The 18,604-nt window shown below is 47.8% G+C and overlaps 1 protein-coding gene across 2 annotated transcripts in view; it reads left to right on the forward strand.

Moving 5' to 3' along the window:
• Positions 1–18,604, forward strand: part of TCFL5 (transcription factor like 5) — a 226,581-nt gene that overhangs the window by 66,055 nt on the left and 141,922 nt on the right. Inside the window, exon 4 of one of the 2 annotated variants that reach the window (XM_033962533.1) lies at positions 12,033–12,261. In XM_033962533.1, the coding sequence (XP_033818424.1) occupies positions 12,033–12,261 (229 nt within the window). The remainder of the gene's footprint in view (positions 1–12,032; positions 12,262–18,604) is intronic. The other variant, XM_033962534.1, reaches the window with a different exon arrangement.

Genomic DNA, 18,604 nt, shown 5'->3' on the forward strand with positions numbered 1-18,604 from the left:
TTAAGATGAAGAATTACGTCCTGATGGTCATAACAGCATTGCACTTAACCAATTTCAAATGTCAGTATATCAGATACTGGAAGTGACCTTTTTTGGTCCTAATATTTATGTAGCACTTTTCTACATTTCCTAAAATTGACTTGTATGATGAGTCCATGAAGAAAGCACATTATCCCAGGACAAGCAGGCAGATATTCTCTACATGTGGGTGACGCCATCCACGGAGCCCCGCCGCAGACAGCTTTTCAAGCAAACTTGATTGGAGATCTTAAAGTTTGCTAGTGCTGCACTGCGCATGTGTGTGCCTTCCCGCTCAGCTAGAGGGCGCGTCTCCTCAACGTGGTCCTCAGTTCTTAGTTTTCCACGGAGCCAGAAAGCCCTGTCTCTCTTCTCTGCGATCATAAGTGCCTTTATCCCAGGACAAGCAGGCAGCATATTCCCACACATGGGTGACGTCACCGACGGAGCCCCTCAGCGGACAGCTTGAAGACCTCGAGCTTTCGAGTGCTGCAGCGCGCATGCGCGCGTGCCTTCCCGCCCGAACTAGGGGGCGCATCTCCTGTGAGGATCCTCAGTTATTCGTTTTCCGCGGAGCTGAGCAGACTTGTTCTCATAGCTCTGCAACGTTTGCCTTCTCATCACTGCGGCTGACTTTTTCTTCGGTCGCTGTGCTCAGGATCGTTCCCTTTTTCTTTTTTTCTTTTTAGTTTAAAAAAAAAAAAATTATCTTTCTTTTTTTGTCACCGGTTTTTGAGGGCTTAGGCCTAGGCCCTCTCTTTTTCCGGTACTGAATTTATTTTTTCTATGTCCCGGCCTGTAACTGGGTTTAAACGTTGCTACCAGTGCGGCAGGACGATTTTGATCACCGACCCTCATAGTCGGTGTATGGTCTGTTTAGGTGGCAGTCATCGTCCGGAGGATTGTGATCGCAGCCTGACCCTTCAGCCTCGTGCTTTTCGCCGCCGCTGCGACAGGTTTCTTCAACTGTTCCACATGGAGCCTGAAAAAGCCTCGGCCCCGACTGTCTCGACTTCGGGACCAAAGACCTCGTCATCGGGGACAACCTCGGGTACGAAGTTTTCACCCTCGATACCTGCTTTGACCTCGGCCTCGAAGACCTCAGGGTCCTCGGCCTCGAAGGCCCTCGTGATCTCGTCCTCGAAGCCTGCATCTGGGGGTAAGTCTCCTGCTTCCTTTACAGGTACCATGTCCAAGAAGCCACCAGAGTCTCTATCCACGCTACCCGGGGCTCCGGGTGCCACTCTATCTTCGAGACCTTCAGCCAAATGTGCCTCCAAGTCTCGGGAATACTCTAAATTGAGGTCGCCCTCCTTGGAGCGCACGGCAGCACCTGTACCACAGAATCCTTTGGTCTTGGTGCCGATGTTTGAAGATATGCTCAAGTCCATCTTGACTACACAAATTTCTTCCATTGTGGCTCAGTTGGTCCCTTCTTCGACCTTGCCTCGGGTGGACCAGTCTGAGCAGCATCCACAGGGTAGGTCTCGTAGAAGAGTCTCTTCCTCTGATTCCTCGCCAGATCTTTCTTCGAGACCCTCTTTGCCTCGTCCGAAACATTGGGCGAGGCCGTCGAAACATCTTCCTTCAAAGAGCTCGAGGCCTTCAGAGGTTTCTTTGAGGCACCTTCCTAGCTCTGAGCCGAAGCTTCCCTCTTCCATTTCTTCGAGGTTGAGGACTCCTCCCTCGAGGTCTTTTCCTCGGGATGTTTCTCCTTCAGCTTCGAGGCATTCTACCCCTCGGACTCCAAGAACATCTCCCTCGAGGAGTCTAAAAAGGAAACATTCCTTTATCCCGCCTCAAACTGGGAGTGGGGCTTCTTCTGTGACAGTGCGAGTAGAATCGGAACCAGTGTTCCAATATTCACGTGAGGCTTCGCCTTTTTATTCTGTAGCTCCTTGTTCCAGGTCTGCCTCTCCTGAGGAAGCTTCTTCTTCCAAATCATCTTCCTTTGCCAAGTTTGTCTATGACATGGGGCAAGCTCTTCATTTGGATTTACATTCAGATTCGAAAGCATACCCCAGAATATTTGGCAGACATGGAACTTCCACATCCTCCTAAGGAGACTTTGCGCCTCCCCATGACACCGGTGCTTAAGCAGACCTTCATCCGCAATATGGAAACACCATACTCCGTCACGGCTATTCCATCAAAGTTGGAGTAACGATATCGCACTGTCCCCTGTAAAGGTTTTGAAAAGTCACAGCTTTCCCACCAATCTTTGGTGGTCGAATCCTTCCTCAAGAAGGCTCATCCATCTAAGGTATCTGCTACTGTCCCTCCTGGTCGTGAAGGACGCACTATGGACAAGTTTGGTCGTAGATTATATCAAAATTCTATGATGGCGAACAGGATATTAAATTACAACTATGTCTTTACATCCTACTTTAACCATTTTTTGAAGTTGTTCCCATCTTTTTATCCAGACTTGTCCAAGCACCATCTGTCTGAATTTAAACAGATCCTTCAAACTCTTTCCCAGTTGAGGCTTTTTATGTTGCAGGCATCTTATGATGCTTTTGAGCTTTCTTCGAGGGTGTCCGCTTTTGCTGTTGCCATGCGTTGCCGTGCATGGCTTCGCATAGTCGACATGGACCCTAATTTGCAGGACCGCCTTGCCAACTTACCTTGTCAGGGGAATGAGTTGTTCGACGACTCGATTGAAGCTGCCACTAAAAGACTTTCGGAGCATGAGCGTTCCTTTGCTTCTCTGATCAGGTCCAAACCCAAACCATCTACTGCTAGGGCATACAAACCACCGGCTCGTCGTTATCCGATGAAGACGACTCCAGCTTTTTCTAGGCCTCCTCCTCGACGTCCTCAACAACATCAACGTCCTCAGAAACCTCAGACGCCTGCTACAACGAAACCGGCTCCGTCTTTTTGACGTTCCGGTCTTGAGCATTCCATCCTCCCTGCAAAATTCTCCTCTGTCTATTGGAGGTCACCTTTCCCTGTTTTCATCACGTTGGGAAAGTATCACATCGGACCTCTGGGTGTTGACAATTATCCGCGAGGGATACTCTCTGCGCCTGATTCAGGTGCCCCCAGATCACCCGCCAAGAGAGTGTCATTCCAGTTTCTCGCAACTCCCCCTTCTTCTTCAAGAGGCTCAGGTGCTTCTTCACCTTCGAGCGGTGGAGGAGATTCCTCCTTCTCAACACAATCTAGGATTCTACTCCAGGTATTTCCTGGTGCCCAAGAAGACGGGGGATTTGCGACCCATTCTGGATCTTCGAGCCCTCAACAAATTTCTAGTCTAAGAGAAATTTTGCATGCTCTCACTGCCAACCTTGTATTCCCTCATGGATCAGGGGGATTGGATGTGCTCACTGGATCTCAAAGAGGCTTATACTCATATCCCTGTTCATCCAAACTTTCGCAAATATCTCAGGTTCAAGGTGGGGAACCTCCATCTTCAATACAGGGTTCTTCCCTTCGGTCTTGCAGCCTCCCCCAGAGTATTCACCAAGTGTCTGGTCGTGGTGGTTGCGGCTCTGCGCTCTCGAGGGCTTCAGGTGTTTCCTTACCTCGACGATTGGCTTATCAAACCTCCTTCTTTTCAAGGGGTTACAGCAGCGACCCATCAGACTATTGCTTTTCTTCAAAATCTGGGGTTCCACATCAACTTTCCCAAGTCTCAGTTAGTTCCAGCCCAGTCATAGAAACATAGAAATAGACGGCAGATAAGGGCCACGGCCCATCTAGTCTGCCCACCCTAATGTCCCTCCCCTACCTTTGCCCTGTGAATAGATCCCATGTGCCGATCCCATTTGGCCTTAAAATCAGGCACGCTGCTGGCCTCAATCACCTGTAGTGGAAGACTATTCCAGCGATCAACCACTCTTTCAGTGAAAAAGAATTTCCTGATGTCACCTCGTGATTTCCCGCCCCTGATTTTCGACGGATGCCCTCTTGTTGTCATGGGACCCTTGAAAAAGAAGAAATCTTCCTCCGCCTCGATGTGGCCCGTAAGATACTTGAACGTCTCGATCATGTCTCCCCTCTCTCTGCGCTCCTCGAGCGAGTATAGCTGTAATTTGTCAAGCCGTTCTTCGTATGGAAGATCCTTGAGTCCCGAGACCATCCGGGTGGCCATTCTTTGCACCGACTCCAGTCTCAGCACATCCTTGCGATAATGCGGCCTCCAGAATTGCACACAGTATTCCAGGTGGAGCCTCACCAGGGATCTATACAATGGCATAATGACTTCGGCCTTACGACTGACGAAACCCCTTCGTATGCAGCCCATGATTTGTCTTGCCTTGGATGAAGCCTGCTCCACTTGATTGGCAGACTTCATGTCCTCACTGACGATTACCCCCAAATCTTGTTCTGCTACCGTTTTTGCTAGGATCTCGCCATTAAGGGTATAAGACTTGCATGGATTTTGGCTGCCCAGGTGCATAACTTTGCATTTTTTGGCATTGAAGTTGAGTTGCCATGTCCTAGACCATCGCTCCAGTAGGAGTAGGTCGTGCATCATGTTGTTGGGCATTGAATCGTCATCTGTTGTGCATTTGCCCACTACATTACTCAGTTTGGCGTCATCGGCGAATAATGTTATTTTACCTCGAAGCCCTTCTGCCAAGTCTCTTATAAAGATGTTGAATAGGATTGGGCCCAAGATTGGTGGTACTCCACTAATCACCTCCGTCATTTCGGAGGGAGTGCCGTTCACCACCACCCTTTGGAGCCTACCTCCAAGCCAGTTCCCAACCCATTTCGTCAATGTGTCACCTAATCCTATAGAACTCATCTTGCTCAACAACCTGTGGTGTGGTACGCTATCGAATGCTTTGCTAAAGTCCAGGTACATGATGTCCAGGGACTCCACAATATCCAGCTTCCCCGTCACCCAGTCAAAGAAGCTGATCATGTTGGATTGGCATGATCTCCCCTTAGTAAATCCATGTTGTCGAGGATCCCATAGATTCTCCTCATCCAGAATCTTATCCAATTGGTGTTTGATTAGAGTTTCCATTAGTTTGCTCACTATCGATGTTAGACTCACTGGTCTGTAGTTTGGTGTCTCCATCTTTGAGCCTTTCTTGTGGAGTGGAATGACGTTAGCTGTTCTCCAGTCCAATGGGACGCTGCCTGTACTAAGGGAGAGGTTGAAGAGCGCGGACAGTGGCTCCGCCAAGACATCACTCAGCTCCCTAAGCACCCTGGGGTGCAGGTTGTCCGGCCCCATTGCTTTGTTAACCTTGAGCTTTGACAGCTCACCGTAGACACTGCTGGGCGTAAACTCAAAGTTACTAAACGGGTCAACTGAGCCAACCCTTGTCTGTAGCTGAGGGCCGAGCCCCGGCGCTTCTCGGGTGAAGACTGAGCAGAAGTATTCATTTAATAGTTGGGCTTTTTCCGAATCCTTTTCCACATAGTCTCCGTCTGGATTCCTAAGACGTACAATCCCGCCTGAGTTTTTTCTTCTATCACTGATATACCTGAAGAAGGATTTATCTCCCTTCTGGATGTTCTTTGCTAGAGACTCCTCCATGTGGAATTTAGCCTCCCTGAATGCTGTTTTGACGGCTTTTGATTTGGTCAGGTAGTCTGTTCTAGAGTCCTGCTTCCCCGATTGTTTGTAAGAGATGAATGCTTTTTTCTTCTCCTTGATGAGGTCTGAGATCTCCACAGTAAACCACTGTGGCTTATTGTTCCTTCACCATTTACTTACTGATTTAACATAGCGGTTTGTTGCTTCTTGTATGGTTGCTTTCAAAGTCGACCACATGTCTTCCACGTTATCGGTTTCTTCTTGGCTTTGTAGCGCCTGGTGAACGAAGTCTCCCATTTCTTTGAAATTTGTGTCCTTGAATTTGAGGACCTTGGTTAGTGTAGTAGATTTAGTGAAACCTTTCCTGAGAATGAACCATACCATGTTATGGTCACTGGAGGCCAATGTGTCGCCCACCGAGACCTCTGTGACACTTTCTCCATTGGTAAGTATCAGGTCCAGTATTGCCTGATCCCTTGTCGGTTCCAACACCAGTTGCCTGAGTCTTGCTCCTTTCATAGAGTTTAATAGCCTCCTGCTGCTGCCGGAAACAGAGGTAAGTGTAACCCAATCCACATCAGGCATGTTGAAGTCCTTCAATTTATTGGCGCGACTCTGGACTCTGTCAAAATGAGAACGTTCTTGCCATTAAATCGCCAAGAAACCCTCTGTCGACTCTGCCGGCAAGTGTCTTCCCTTTCAACCCTTTCTGCCTGTCAGATGATGGTGCTGCTCGGTCACATGGCATCTACGGTTCATGTAACTCCCCTTGCCAGACTGCACCTTCGCATTCCTCAGTGGACCCTGGCGTCTCAATGGCAACAAGCAATGGACCTGCCTTCTCACCATATAACAGTGACTCCTTTGTTCAGGAAGTCTCTCCGCTGGTGGATGCTTTCTTCCAATCTTTCCAGAGGTTTGCAGTTCCACATTCTTCCTCATCAGAAAGTGCTCATGATAGATTCGTCCACCTACGCGTGGGGAGCCCACGTAGATGGTCTCCGTACTCAAGGGTTATGGACTTCAACTGATCGTCGGTGTCATATCAATCTGTTGGAACTCAGAGCAATTTCCCTTGCTCTCAAAGCTTTTCTTCATCTTCTTCACGACCAGGTGGTACTTGTTCGGACAGACAATCAAGTGGCCATGTATTATGTCAACAAACAGGGAGGGACGGGATCTCACTCCCTTTGTCAGGAAGCTCTGAGATTGTGGCAATGGGCGATTTCTCACAACATCTTTCTCCGAGCTGTCTACATACAAGGTCAACAGAACTGTCTGGCAGACAAAGCTTAACAACAGTGAATGTGACGTTGGACATGATTTACGTTCAGATTGACAGACTAAAAAGCGACAAGTCCCCTGGACCGGATGGAATTCACCCGAGAGTATTAAAGGAACTTAAGGAGGAAATTGGCGAACTATTACAAACCGTAGCTAACATGTCAATTAGAACTGGGCAAATACCAGAAGACTGGAGGATAGCAAATGTCATTCCAATTTTCAAAAAAGGCTCAAGAGGGGATCCAGGAAACTACCGACCTGTGAGCCTCACATCGGTTCCAGGGAAGATAATTGAAACAATAATTAAAGAGAACATTGTACAACACTTGGAGGACCACAATCTAATAAGGGCTAGTCAACACGGCTTCAGGAAAGGGAAATCATGTTTGACAAATTTACTACAATTCTTTGAGAAAGTAAATAAACAGATAGATAATGGAGAACCAGTGGATATAATTTACTTGGACTTTCAGAAAGCGTTTGACAAAGTCCCTCATGCAAGGCTTAGGAAGAAATTACTAAGCCATGGAATAGGAGGGGAAGTACACAGATGGATTGGCAAATGGCTTGAAAACAGAAGGCAAAGGATTAGCATAAATGGGAATTTCTCGGACTGGGAGAAAGTGACTAGCGGCGTGCCCCAGGGCTCAGTTCTTGGGCCTATCTTGTTCAATATTTTTATAAACGACCTGGAAGAGGAAATAAAATGCAATATAATAAAGTTTGCAGATGATACAAAACTATGTCGGGCGGTTGGCTCTCTAAGGGACTGCGAGGACCTCCAGAAAGATCTGAACCAGCTGGACACGTGGGCAATAAAGTGGCAAATGAACTTTAACATAAACAAATGCAAGGTGATGCATTTAGGAAAGAAAAACAAGGAACATGAGTACAGGATGTTGGGGGTGAAGTTAGCAAAATGCGAACAGGAAAGGGACTTGGGGGTACTGATTGACAGTACCCTAAAAATGTGCGGCAGCGGGGAAGAAAGCGAGCAGGATGTTGGGCATAATTAAGAAGGGGATTACGAGTAGATCGGAAGATGTGATAATGCCACTTTATAGAACAATGGTCAGACCGCACTTGGAGTACTGTGTCCAATACTGGTCTCCATACCTTATAAAGGATATAACTCTGCTGGAGAAAGTGCAGAGGCGAGCCACAAAACTTATCAAAGGAATGGAACATTTGACCTACAAAGATCGACTCAGGAGGCTGAGACTGTTTACCCTTGAGAAGAGAAGACTGAGAGGGGATTTGATAGAGACCTTTAAAATATTAAAAGGATTTGATAAAATAGACCAGGAGGCACCATTGCTGAAATATTCAGAGGTGACACGGACAAGAGGTCATAGCCTGAAACTGAGTGGCAGCAGGTTTAGGACAAACGTCAGGAAATTCTGTTTCACACAGCGTGTGGTGGGTGCTTGGAATGCGCTCCCGGAGGAGGTTGTGGAGGAGACTACTGTACTGGGATTCAAGAGAAAGTTGGATACACACCTTCTTGCATATCATATTGAGGGATACGGTAAATCCGGGTCTCCAAAAAGGAGTACCTAAATGGGCCACCGCGTGTGCGGATCACCGGACAAGATGGACCTCGGTCTGATTCGGTGAGGGCGTTTCTTATGTTCTTAAATTGAGCCATCTGTTGCAGCCTCACGAATGGACACTCAATTCCCCCACGCTACGTCAGGTGTTTCTCCGATGGGGGACCCCTCAGATAGACCTGTTTGCGTCGCCCAGCAACTCCAAACTCCCTCTGTTTTGCTCCCGCATCTTCTCGCCTCATCGTCTCGAGGCGGATGCCTTTCTTCTGGACTGGAGGAATCAGTTTCTTTATGCTTTCCCTCCGTTTCCTCTGATTCTCAAGACTCTTGTCAAACTGAAGTCGGAGCATGCCACTATGATTCTGATAATAGCTCCTCGATGGCCCAGACAACCGTGGTACTCCCTTCTACTTCAATTCAGCACCAGGGAGCCTCTACTTCTACCAGTTTTTCCTTCTCTGCTCACTCAGTCAAGGGTCTTTGCTTCATCCCAATCTGCAGTCTCTTCACTTGACAGCTTGGTACCTTTCTACATGACAGACCCTTCTCAATTTTCTCAGTCTGTTCAAGATGTTTTTCTTGCTTCCAGGAAACCGTCCACCTGTCAATGTTATGGCCAGAAGTGGACTAGATTTTCTGCTTGATGTTCCTATCGTCAGCTTCATCTGATGTCTTCCTCTTTACCGTCGGTTTTGGACTATTTACTTCACTTATCCCAATCGGGCCTTCAATCTACATCTATTCGAGTTCATCTAGGTGCTATTGCTGCTTTTCATCAGCCTCTGGATGGTAAACCTCTTTCTGCGCATCCTATGGTTTCCCGCTTTATGAAAGGGCTGTTTAATCTTCATCCACCACTTAAACCGCCGTCTGTGGTTTGGGACCTTAATGTTGTTCTGGCTCAACTGATGAAACCTCCTTTTGAACCCATTGACCAGGCTCATCTCAAGTACCTCACTTGGAAAGCTGTTTTCTTAATTGCCCTCACTTCGGCTCGCCATGTCAGTGAGTTGCAAGCTTTGGTTGCGGACCCTCCTTACACGGTTTTTCATCATGATAAGGTAGTCCTGCGTACTCACCCTAAATTCCTACCTAAAGTTGTTTTGGAATTTCACCTCAACCAATCTATTGTTTTGCCGGTCTTTTTTCCAAAGCCGCATTCTCACCCTGGAGAAGTGGCACTTCATACGTTGGATTGCAATCGCGTTTTGGCTTTCTATCTCCAACGTACTCAATCTCACAGAACATCTCCTCAACTCTTCATCTCTTTTGATCCGAATAGATTGGGTCGCCCTATCTCGAAGCGTACCATCTCTAACTGGATGGCTGCTTGCATCTCGTTCTGCTATGCTCAGGCTGGTCTTCCTCTGCAAGGTCGAGTGACAGGCTACAAAGTTCGAGCTATGGCGGCATCGGTAGCTTTCCTCAGGTCAACTCCTATTGAGGAAATCTGCAAAGCTGCCACTTGGTCCTCGGTTCATACTTTCACCTCTCATTACTGTCTGGATACTTTATCCAGGAGGGATGGCCATTTTGGCCAATCTGTTTTGCAAAATCTATTCTCTTAAATTGCCAACTTCCCTCTATCCCTTTTTGTTGATTAGCTTGGAGGTCACCCAAGTGTGGGAATATGCTGCCTGCTTGTCCTGGGATAAAGCACAGTTACTTACCGTAACAGTTGTTATCCAGGGACAGCAGGCAGATATTCCCACAACCCTCCCACCTCTCCTGGCTGGCTTCTTGGCTTGGTATCTTAACTGAGGATCCTCACAGGAGATGCGCCCCCTAGTTCGGGCGGGAAGGCACGCTCGCATGCGCGCTGCAGCACTCGAAAGCTCGAGATATTCAAGCAAGTTGCTTTCAAGGCTGTCCGCTGCGGGGCTCCGTCGGTGACATCACCCATGTGTGGGAATATTTGCCTGCTGTCCCTGGATAACAACTGTTATGGTAAGTAACTGTGCTTTCTTGCACCGCAGCTTTTTTCTTGTTTTCTAGTCGGAAGTCGCTGTGCTCTGCGTCTTTTTTTTCTCTACCAAAAAAAAAAACCCAACAAGTTATATTTTTTGGTTTTTCTTCATCGTTCAGCGACCGGGGGATCCTGGTGGGCCTCACGTGGCCACGGCCTTCCTTTTTACCATATGTCCCGGCCTCTTACCGGGTTCAAGAAGTGCACACCGTGCAGTCGGGTAATTTCCATCACAGACCCACACCGTTGGTGAATCCTTTGCCTAGGTGTTGATCACCCTACGGACTCTTGTCCTCGTTGTGCCACCCTTCAACCTCAAGCTCTTCGTTGGCGTTGGGCCAAGATTATGGACCTCTTCGTCCTGGAAGCTGACCACACTCGACCCAAGTCTCGGCCTTGGTCTCGACATTGGCCTCAAAGACCTCGGTCCCGATCAAGTCTCCCTCGACTTCGAAGGCCACGGTGGCTCCGGCTTCGAAGACCTCGGCCTCGGGTAAGTCTCCTCTTCCCCCTTCAGGTTCAGCTCAGTTACCGAAGAAGCCGTCCTCGGAGTCTCTGGCCACCCAGGCAGTGAGTGTAGTCATGACGGCCTCGACGAGACCTCCTCCTAAGCGTGCCTCCACATTAAGGGAATACTCTATATCGAGGTCGCCCTCGTTGGAGCGCACAGCTGCACCAGTATATCCAAATCCTTTGGTCTCGATGCCGATGTTCGAGGATATGCTGAAGGCTATCTTAACCTCACAGATCTCCTCTGCTTTAGCTCAGTTTGCCCCGCCCTCGACCTCGCTCGTTGCGGACCAGCCTGAGCATCGCTCCGAGGGCTCTCGAGGCAAAGTGCGTCGGTCTTGACGCTTGTCCTCGAGTGACTCCTCGCCTGTTCCTTCGAGGCGGACTTCTCCCACTGCCCGGCCTTGTTCGAAGCGCCGATTGAGATATACTTCTTCCTCAAGGCGGAGGTCTGCCAAGCGGCCCAGGGATTCTTCCCCGAAGCGGGGTTGATCACCAGGCCCTCGCTGTCCGCGACGGGGCTCCGTGGATGATGTCACCCACATGTAGAGAACATCTGCCTGCTGTCCCTGGATAACACCTGTTACGGTAAGTAACTGTGCTTTTTAGTACACAAATAAGATTTTAATTTTGCTCTTAATGTGTGCTTTTTAAGCATTAAGTAAGGTTCCTTTCCTATTGTACTACAATAGGGAAGTGATTGCTCATTTTTAAGGTGCTGACCACCACAGGCTGGATTTGATCTGGATATTCAATGCAAGACCTAATATTGGCACCATTTATTGAATATCCAGGTTTTGCCCGACCATTGGAAGTTATTTGTGTTCCGGCCAAGTTCAGAGGGAGTGTTCGAATAACATTCTGGGTAAGCTAGGATTGCTGTTTGTGCATTTCTCTTTGCTTAGATAATTGCACTGGCACTGAATATTGGTGGTACCTAGATAACTTATGGGCCCATTCCAGTTCCTCATCTTGATTGCCCTGGCACTAACCAGAGTGCCATGATGATCATAGCAGATATTCACTGATACCCTGTTAAATGCCACATAATATTTACTGTAGGGCAGTTTAACCATGTGTTTTTAACATACAAGTAACAATGTGGCTCTTTGAGTGCTATAGGATTTTGAATTAGTAATGTTTCAATAATGCTTGGAATTTTTCTAAAAATTGATCTTGCATTTCTTTCTTGTTCGCAAAGAAGAAGCGTTATGTAAACAGGCAGTTAACAAAAGAAGCCGTAGTCGTATCCGCCAACTGGACACAAACCTAGAACGCAGAGTTCTCGGTGACATTCAAAATGTAGGTGATGGTCAGAGCTCTGGATCCACACAGGGAGCCACCTGGCAGTCAACACAGGCACAAAGCAACCAGCAGGGAGGAAGCTCTCAGCGTAGGGAAAGGCATAACCGCATGGAAAGAGATAGAAGGTGAGAGGAGCTATGGAAGAGAAATGAAGTGTAATATAATAGAGAGGGAATTATATAAATCATTGGATTAGAATGGTTTTTGTCTTATAGATCACACTTGTTTTAATGAATGTACTAAATTGAGGATATAAACTTAACATCATTTTACCCCCAATGGCTGGGAAAAGATGATTTGGATCTCACAAAGCTTCTGATTTGTGCCTATGGAGAATACTTGGACATAAAGATATTCTCTGTCCTGTTTGTTTTTCCTGATATTGTAGTCTTTGGTTTTACATTATTAATGTGAGCTCATTAAGGCTGCTTCTATCTCTTGTTTCTATTACATCTATGTCAGACCAATCCAGTCCAGATTGAATAGGTTATGTCCATCTACCAGCAAATGGAGGCAAAGAAAAAAAAAAATAGTCCCAAGAGCTTTGCCCTAGAATGTTCAGTATTTTTCTTTGTCTCCAAGCAGATGGTGGGTAGATTGTGCAGCTCCTTCCTGGTGCTATCTGGTAGCTCCTGACCTGGTTAATTCCAGGTAACAGTTGAGCAGGGAGTTATGCTGGTATTCATTCCTCAAGTTAGTCTGATTTAATTGAGCTTGGATGGCACCCAATAGTTCTGGGTCCCTCATCCCCCAGTTTGGGTGACACCTGGTGGTATCAGGTCCCTCCCTTCCCCCCAGCTCTACTCCTGACTTAGGAGTATGAAATGCAGAAAAGCTTATTGAATTTCTGTGTGTGGCAGTCTTCTGAAGAGCAAGCCATTGCTTGCCTTGGACTGTTGGTACTGTTTGGGACTCCCAACAGGTCTCCTCGTTTGGGTTTTTGCCAGGTACTTGTGACCTGGATTGGCCATTGTAAAGACGGGATGCTGGGCTAGATGGATCATTGATCTAACCCAGTATGGCTATTCTTATGCTATGTATCTACTCTTCTTGCTTCTAGCTTTATTTCACTGAGGTAAGTTGCTATTTATTTTCTTCCTTTTCTGGTGAACATAAAGCTTCTGCATCAAATTTGTGTGTTTTGAGTTTTTAATTACAGATAACCCAAAATAATTATGCTGTTGCTGCTTTTTATTATTTTTGTTTACAGCTTGGCAGTTTCTTTTCTTGCAGGTAGTGGTATCAGGAGGGCTGGTTTTATTATACCTGCCAACAATTACCTCAGAGTGTTGGTGGTTTATCTTTTTGGCTGAGTGGTCAGTTGTCTCTCAGTCCGTGATGAGCATGAGCTATGTTTATTTGCTACTGGCTCTTTCTAGTGCAATAGGTGTGTCATTCTGGACAGAAGGGTAATATCCTCACACTTGCGAGCTATGCAGATTGAATCCACTCCAGCTTTTAAATCACTCCTCCTTCATTAGAGGGCTCTGCTGCTTTTCCTTAAGCTTTTCCTTCTGCACGTGAGCTGAAAGGAGTCTTTCTGATGTGCTCTACCTGTATATTACTTTTTTCTGTTCTTTTTGTGAAATTTTGGCAGCTTTCAGTGCTCAGAGCTTTCCTCGTCAAGGCTCCAGCTCTGCATGGAGGAGAAGCAGACTGAGGTCATTAGCTGATAGGCCAATCCCTCTTTGGTACTTGTTTGGCCTATATGCAGAAATTTTGAGGGGCTTGAGATCCATTCCCCTTGTAGCATTGCTTGCTTACTACATTGCAGGGCTTGAGTGCAGGCTGTCAGATACCTGTACGGGGCTCAGTGGGGTCCCCCAGGATGCTGGCTGCATTTCACTCCCCCCCCCCCCACACACTTTAGATTCAAGGCTTACAGTCTGACTGGCAGCCTGAAGATTCAGTATTGGAGGAGTGGTCCGTTTGAGGCAGTGATTGCTTCTTCCAGTTCTAGCTACCTTTGGAGCTGAGGCAGGCTGCAGCACATCGCCAGCATAGGTCACGGTGAATAAGGCTGTTATCCCAGGACAAGCAGGCAGCATATTCTTAACTGATGGGTGACAGCACCGACGGAGCCCCGGTATGAACAATTTTAGAGTGATTGCACTCTAAGAACTTAGAAAGTTCTAGTTAGGCCACACCGCGCATGCGCGAGTTCCTTCCCGCCCGACGGAGGCGCGCGGTCCCCAGTTTCTTAGTTTCCGCGGAGCTAAGAAGATGTGTTTTTTCAACGGCTGTTGAAAAGTTTTTCTCCACCTTCCCGCTCACGTGTTTTTTCGTGAAATTGTTCACATTTTATTTTCCCTTTTATTGTTTTCCATAACCAACTAAAAAAATATATATATATCTTTTTTCCTTTATTTTTCGGTCGGCCCCAGCGGGGCCTGTTGGCAACTTCGAAGCCTCGACCTTCGATTTTGCGACTGCCGTTTTTCCCTTCATACCCCCTTCACCGGGCTTTAAGAAGTGTCAGCGGTATGCACGTCCTATATCTTTATCTGACCCGCACAATTGGTGTCTTCAGTGCTTGGGTCCGGATCATAGGGCTTCGACGTGCACCCGTTGCACTTCTCTTCAAAAGCGAACTTTAAAAAATCACCAAATTCAACAACAGCTTCTTTTCAGTACCACTATGGAGGGTCCACCGGCATCGGCGGCGTCCTCGAAATTGGCGCTGGCCCTTTCGACACCGCAGGACGTGTCTTCGGTGTCGTACCTCCCCAGGTAAGCCGGCTAAGAAGCCATCCCCTACTGTCCTGGGCCTGCTGGTCGACCAAGCAGTGAGCTAAGTCCTGCAGACCGCGCGCCGGCCCCGTAAACACTCTGCTCCTATTGAAGTCACTGCCTCGTCATCGGCATCTACTTCTCCTGAGCGTAGAGCTGCACCACAGGTACCGAAAAAGAGAAAAGTGGTACCGGTGCCATCGGGACCATCATTGGATGACCGCATAACGTCCAATTTAAAGAGCAATTGCAACAACTCCTCCAGGCTCTTTTGTCACCGAACCTTCCACTGTCGGTACCCTCTGAGCCTTCGGTGCCGATTGTCGATCAGCCTATTTTGTCGGCATTGACTTTATCGGCACCGCTGCATTCTACCTCTTCGGTATCCATGCCTATTCTATCGGCGGAACCGAAAACCTTGCGTAGGGCGGTTCACTCGGTCTCTGAGCCGGTACCGCTCTCTGACCAGAACCTCCGTACCGCTTTCCATACTTCCCCAGGTACGGTATCGATGCGATCAGACAAATCGGTATGCAAAACCCAACATGCGGAGGTCTCTACTCCTCTCTCCCAGGGACGACTCCCTTCAGTGCGTGACCCTGATTTATGGGATGATTCCGATGATCCTCTCGGTACCGATGATGATCTTTCATCAGATGAGGCTGATCCATCTGTTCAGGAGCCTGATAGTAAGCCAGAGCAGACTTCCTTCACTAAATTTCTTAAAGAGATGTCAGACACCCTTTTTATTCCATTGGAGTCTTGATTCCAAAAAGTCCAAAGCATTCCTTGATGCTTTGGACTTTGATCAACCTCCGAGGGAATTCCTAAAATTATCCTTACGTGACATCTTGAAGGAAACCTTTTATAAAAATCTTGAGACTCCTCTAACCATTCCAGGAACTCCTAGAAAGCAAGAGTCTCTTTATAAGGTTATCCCCATTCCAGGGTTTGACAAGCCTCAGCTCCCACATGAGTCTTTGCTTGTAGAGTCGACCCTGAAGAAAACTACGGGCTCTAGTGTGTACGCTTCTGTCCCTCCTGGCAGAGAGGGGAAGGCCATGGATAAATTTGGCAAGCGGTTATATCAGAACGCTATGTTGGCCAATCGTTCAGGTAACTATGCATTCCATTTTTCTTTCTACCTGAAACATCTCATTCAGCAGCTTACCACTTTTCAGAAGTACCTCCCGAAATGCAAGATACCTGCTTTTCAACAATGTACTTCCAGTCTTTTCCAGCTTCGGAAGTTTATGGTCCGTTCCATCTACGACACGTTTGAGCTCACATCCCGAGCTACAGCAATGGCTGTCACTATGAGAAGTTTGGCTTGGCTCCGCGTCTCAGAACTTTATGTAAACCACCAGGACCGCCTTGCCAACGCTCCCTGCCTGGGTGACGAGCTGTTTGGTGAATGTCTGGATACCACCACCCAGAAACTTTTTGCTCACGAGACTAGATGTGATACCTTATTGAAAACCAAAAAGAAACCCCCACCTGCTTGCCCTTTTAGACAGCAGATGTCTTACCAGCGTCGTTTCTCAGCTCGGCCTCTTCCTCCTCAGCCTCCCCAGCCTCGGAGGCAACGGCAGCAACAGCACCAGCAGGCTCATCAACAGCAGCAACCACCAGTAAAACCTGTTGCTCAGCCTAAGCCCACTCAGCCCTTTTGACTTCCTCCTCCAGGACATAGCCAGTCTTCCCTCTTCTTCTCCTCTACTGCAACCCATCGGGGGACGTCTCCAATTTTTTCTGAGCCGTTGGGAAGTAATCACCGCAGATCAGTAGGTTCTGTCCATCATCCGTCACGGATACTCCCTCAACTTTCAGACTCTTCCACCACCAAGTCCTCCAAAGGAGTCTGCTTCCAACAGATCTCAGTCCCTCCTTCTCGATCAAGAAGTTCAGTCCCTCCTTCTCCTCAATGCCATCGAAGAAGTTCCTCCAGAGCAGAGAGGTCAGGGATTTTACTCCTGGTACTTTCTAGTCCCCCAAAAGACCGGAGATCTCAGACCCATTTTAGAACTCAGGGATCTCAACAACTGTTTGGTCAAGGAGAAGTTCAAAATGCTCTTTCTTGCCACATTTTACCCTCTTCTCACTCAGGGCGACTGGCTATGCTCCCTGGATCTCAAAGAAGCCTACACACATCTGACGTCCAGTCAGTATCTCCGATTTCTCATCAATCGTTCTCATTACCAGTACAAGGTGTTACCCTTCGGTCTGGCCTCCTCTCCCAGGGTATTCACCAAATGTCTCATTGTGGTGGCCGCCTTTCTACACTCTCACAATTTCCAAGTCTTCCCTTACCTGGACGACTGGTTAATCAAGGCTCCTTCACCTCAGGCAGTGCTTCTTGCCACCAACCAGACCATCCAGTTTCTCCAAATCCTGTGTTTCGAGATCAACCTACCCAAGTCGCATCTCATTCCAACTCAGTGACTTCAATTTAGTGGAGCGATATTGGACACTGTTCTAATGAGAGCGTTTCTTCCATCCAACCGCCTTCAGACCCTTCTTCATCTCTGTCAGCAGGTGCTCCCACAGCTTTCCATCTCTGCCAAATACATGATGGTACTCTTGGGTCACATGGCGTCGACAGTTCATGTCACCCCCTTCGCACGTCTTCGCACTCCTCAATGGACGCTAGCTACCCAATGGTCCCAGGCAACGGATCCTTGTTCGCGACACATATCTGTGACATCGTCTCTTCGACAGTCTCTGCAATGATGGTTGAAATCTTCAAATCTCTCCAGAGGTCTAATATTCCATCTGCCTCCTCATCATCTCGTCATCACCACAGATGCCTCCCCGTATGCCTGGGGAGCTCACTTGAACGATCTCCAAACTCAAGGTATTTGGACTGCCCAGGAAAAGAGACATCACATCAATTTCCTGGAACTCAGAGCGATGTTTTACGCCCTCAAGGCTTTTCAGCATCTCCTCTTTCCTCAAGTCCTACTGCTTTGCAAAGAGAATCAAGTTGCAATGTACTACATCAACAAACAGGGTGGGACGGGCTCTCGCCTGTTGTGTCAGGAGGCCCAAAAGATTTGGTCTTGGGCGACAGCTCGCCATTTATTCCTGAAAGCTGTCAGCATCCAGGGAGAGCAGAATTCCTTGGCCGACAATCTCAGGAGAATTCTCCAACCTCACGAATGGACTCTCAGTCCCATGACTCTCCAGTCCATTTTCGCTCAATGGGGAACTCCGCAAGTGGACCTCTTTGCGGTTCCTCACAATCATCAACTGCTTCTCTTTTGCTCCAGACTCTACTCCCCTCATCGTCTTGCACCAGATGCGTTTCTTCTGGATTGGACCAGTCGGTTCCTTTATGCCTTTCCTCCTCTACTTCTCATGTTGCGGACCTTGTTCAAACTCCAAAGGGATCGAGCCACCATGATTCTCATTGCTCCACACCCCGGCAACATTGGTTCTCCCTTCTTCTTCAACTCAGTTCCAGGGAGCCCATTCTTCTTCCAGTATTTCCTACTCTGCTTACTCAGCATCAGCAGTCCCTTCTACATCCCAACCTGCAGTCTCTACACCTGACAGCTTGGTATCTCTCGGGCTGAGCTCGACCCACTCACTTCTTTCTCAACTTGTCCGTTCTATTCTTGATGCTTCCAGGAAGCCGTCCACTCTTCAGTGTTATCAGCAGAAGTGGACTCGGTTTTCTTCCTGATGCTTTCTGCATCATCATGATCCTACCTCACTAGCAGTAGAACTAGTGTTGGA

Source organism: Geotrypetes seraphini, chromosome 11, assembly GCF_902459505.1.
Source record: "Geotrypetes seraphini chromosome 11, aGeoSer1.1, whole genome shotgun sequence".
Classification (NCBI taxonomy): domain Eukaryota; kingdom Metazoa; phylum Chordata; class Amphibia; order Gymnophiona; family Dermophiidae; genus Geotrypetes; species Geotrypetes seraphini.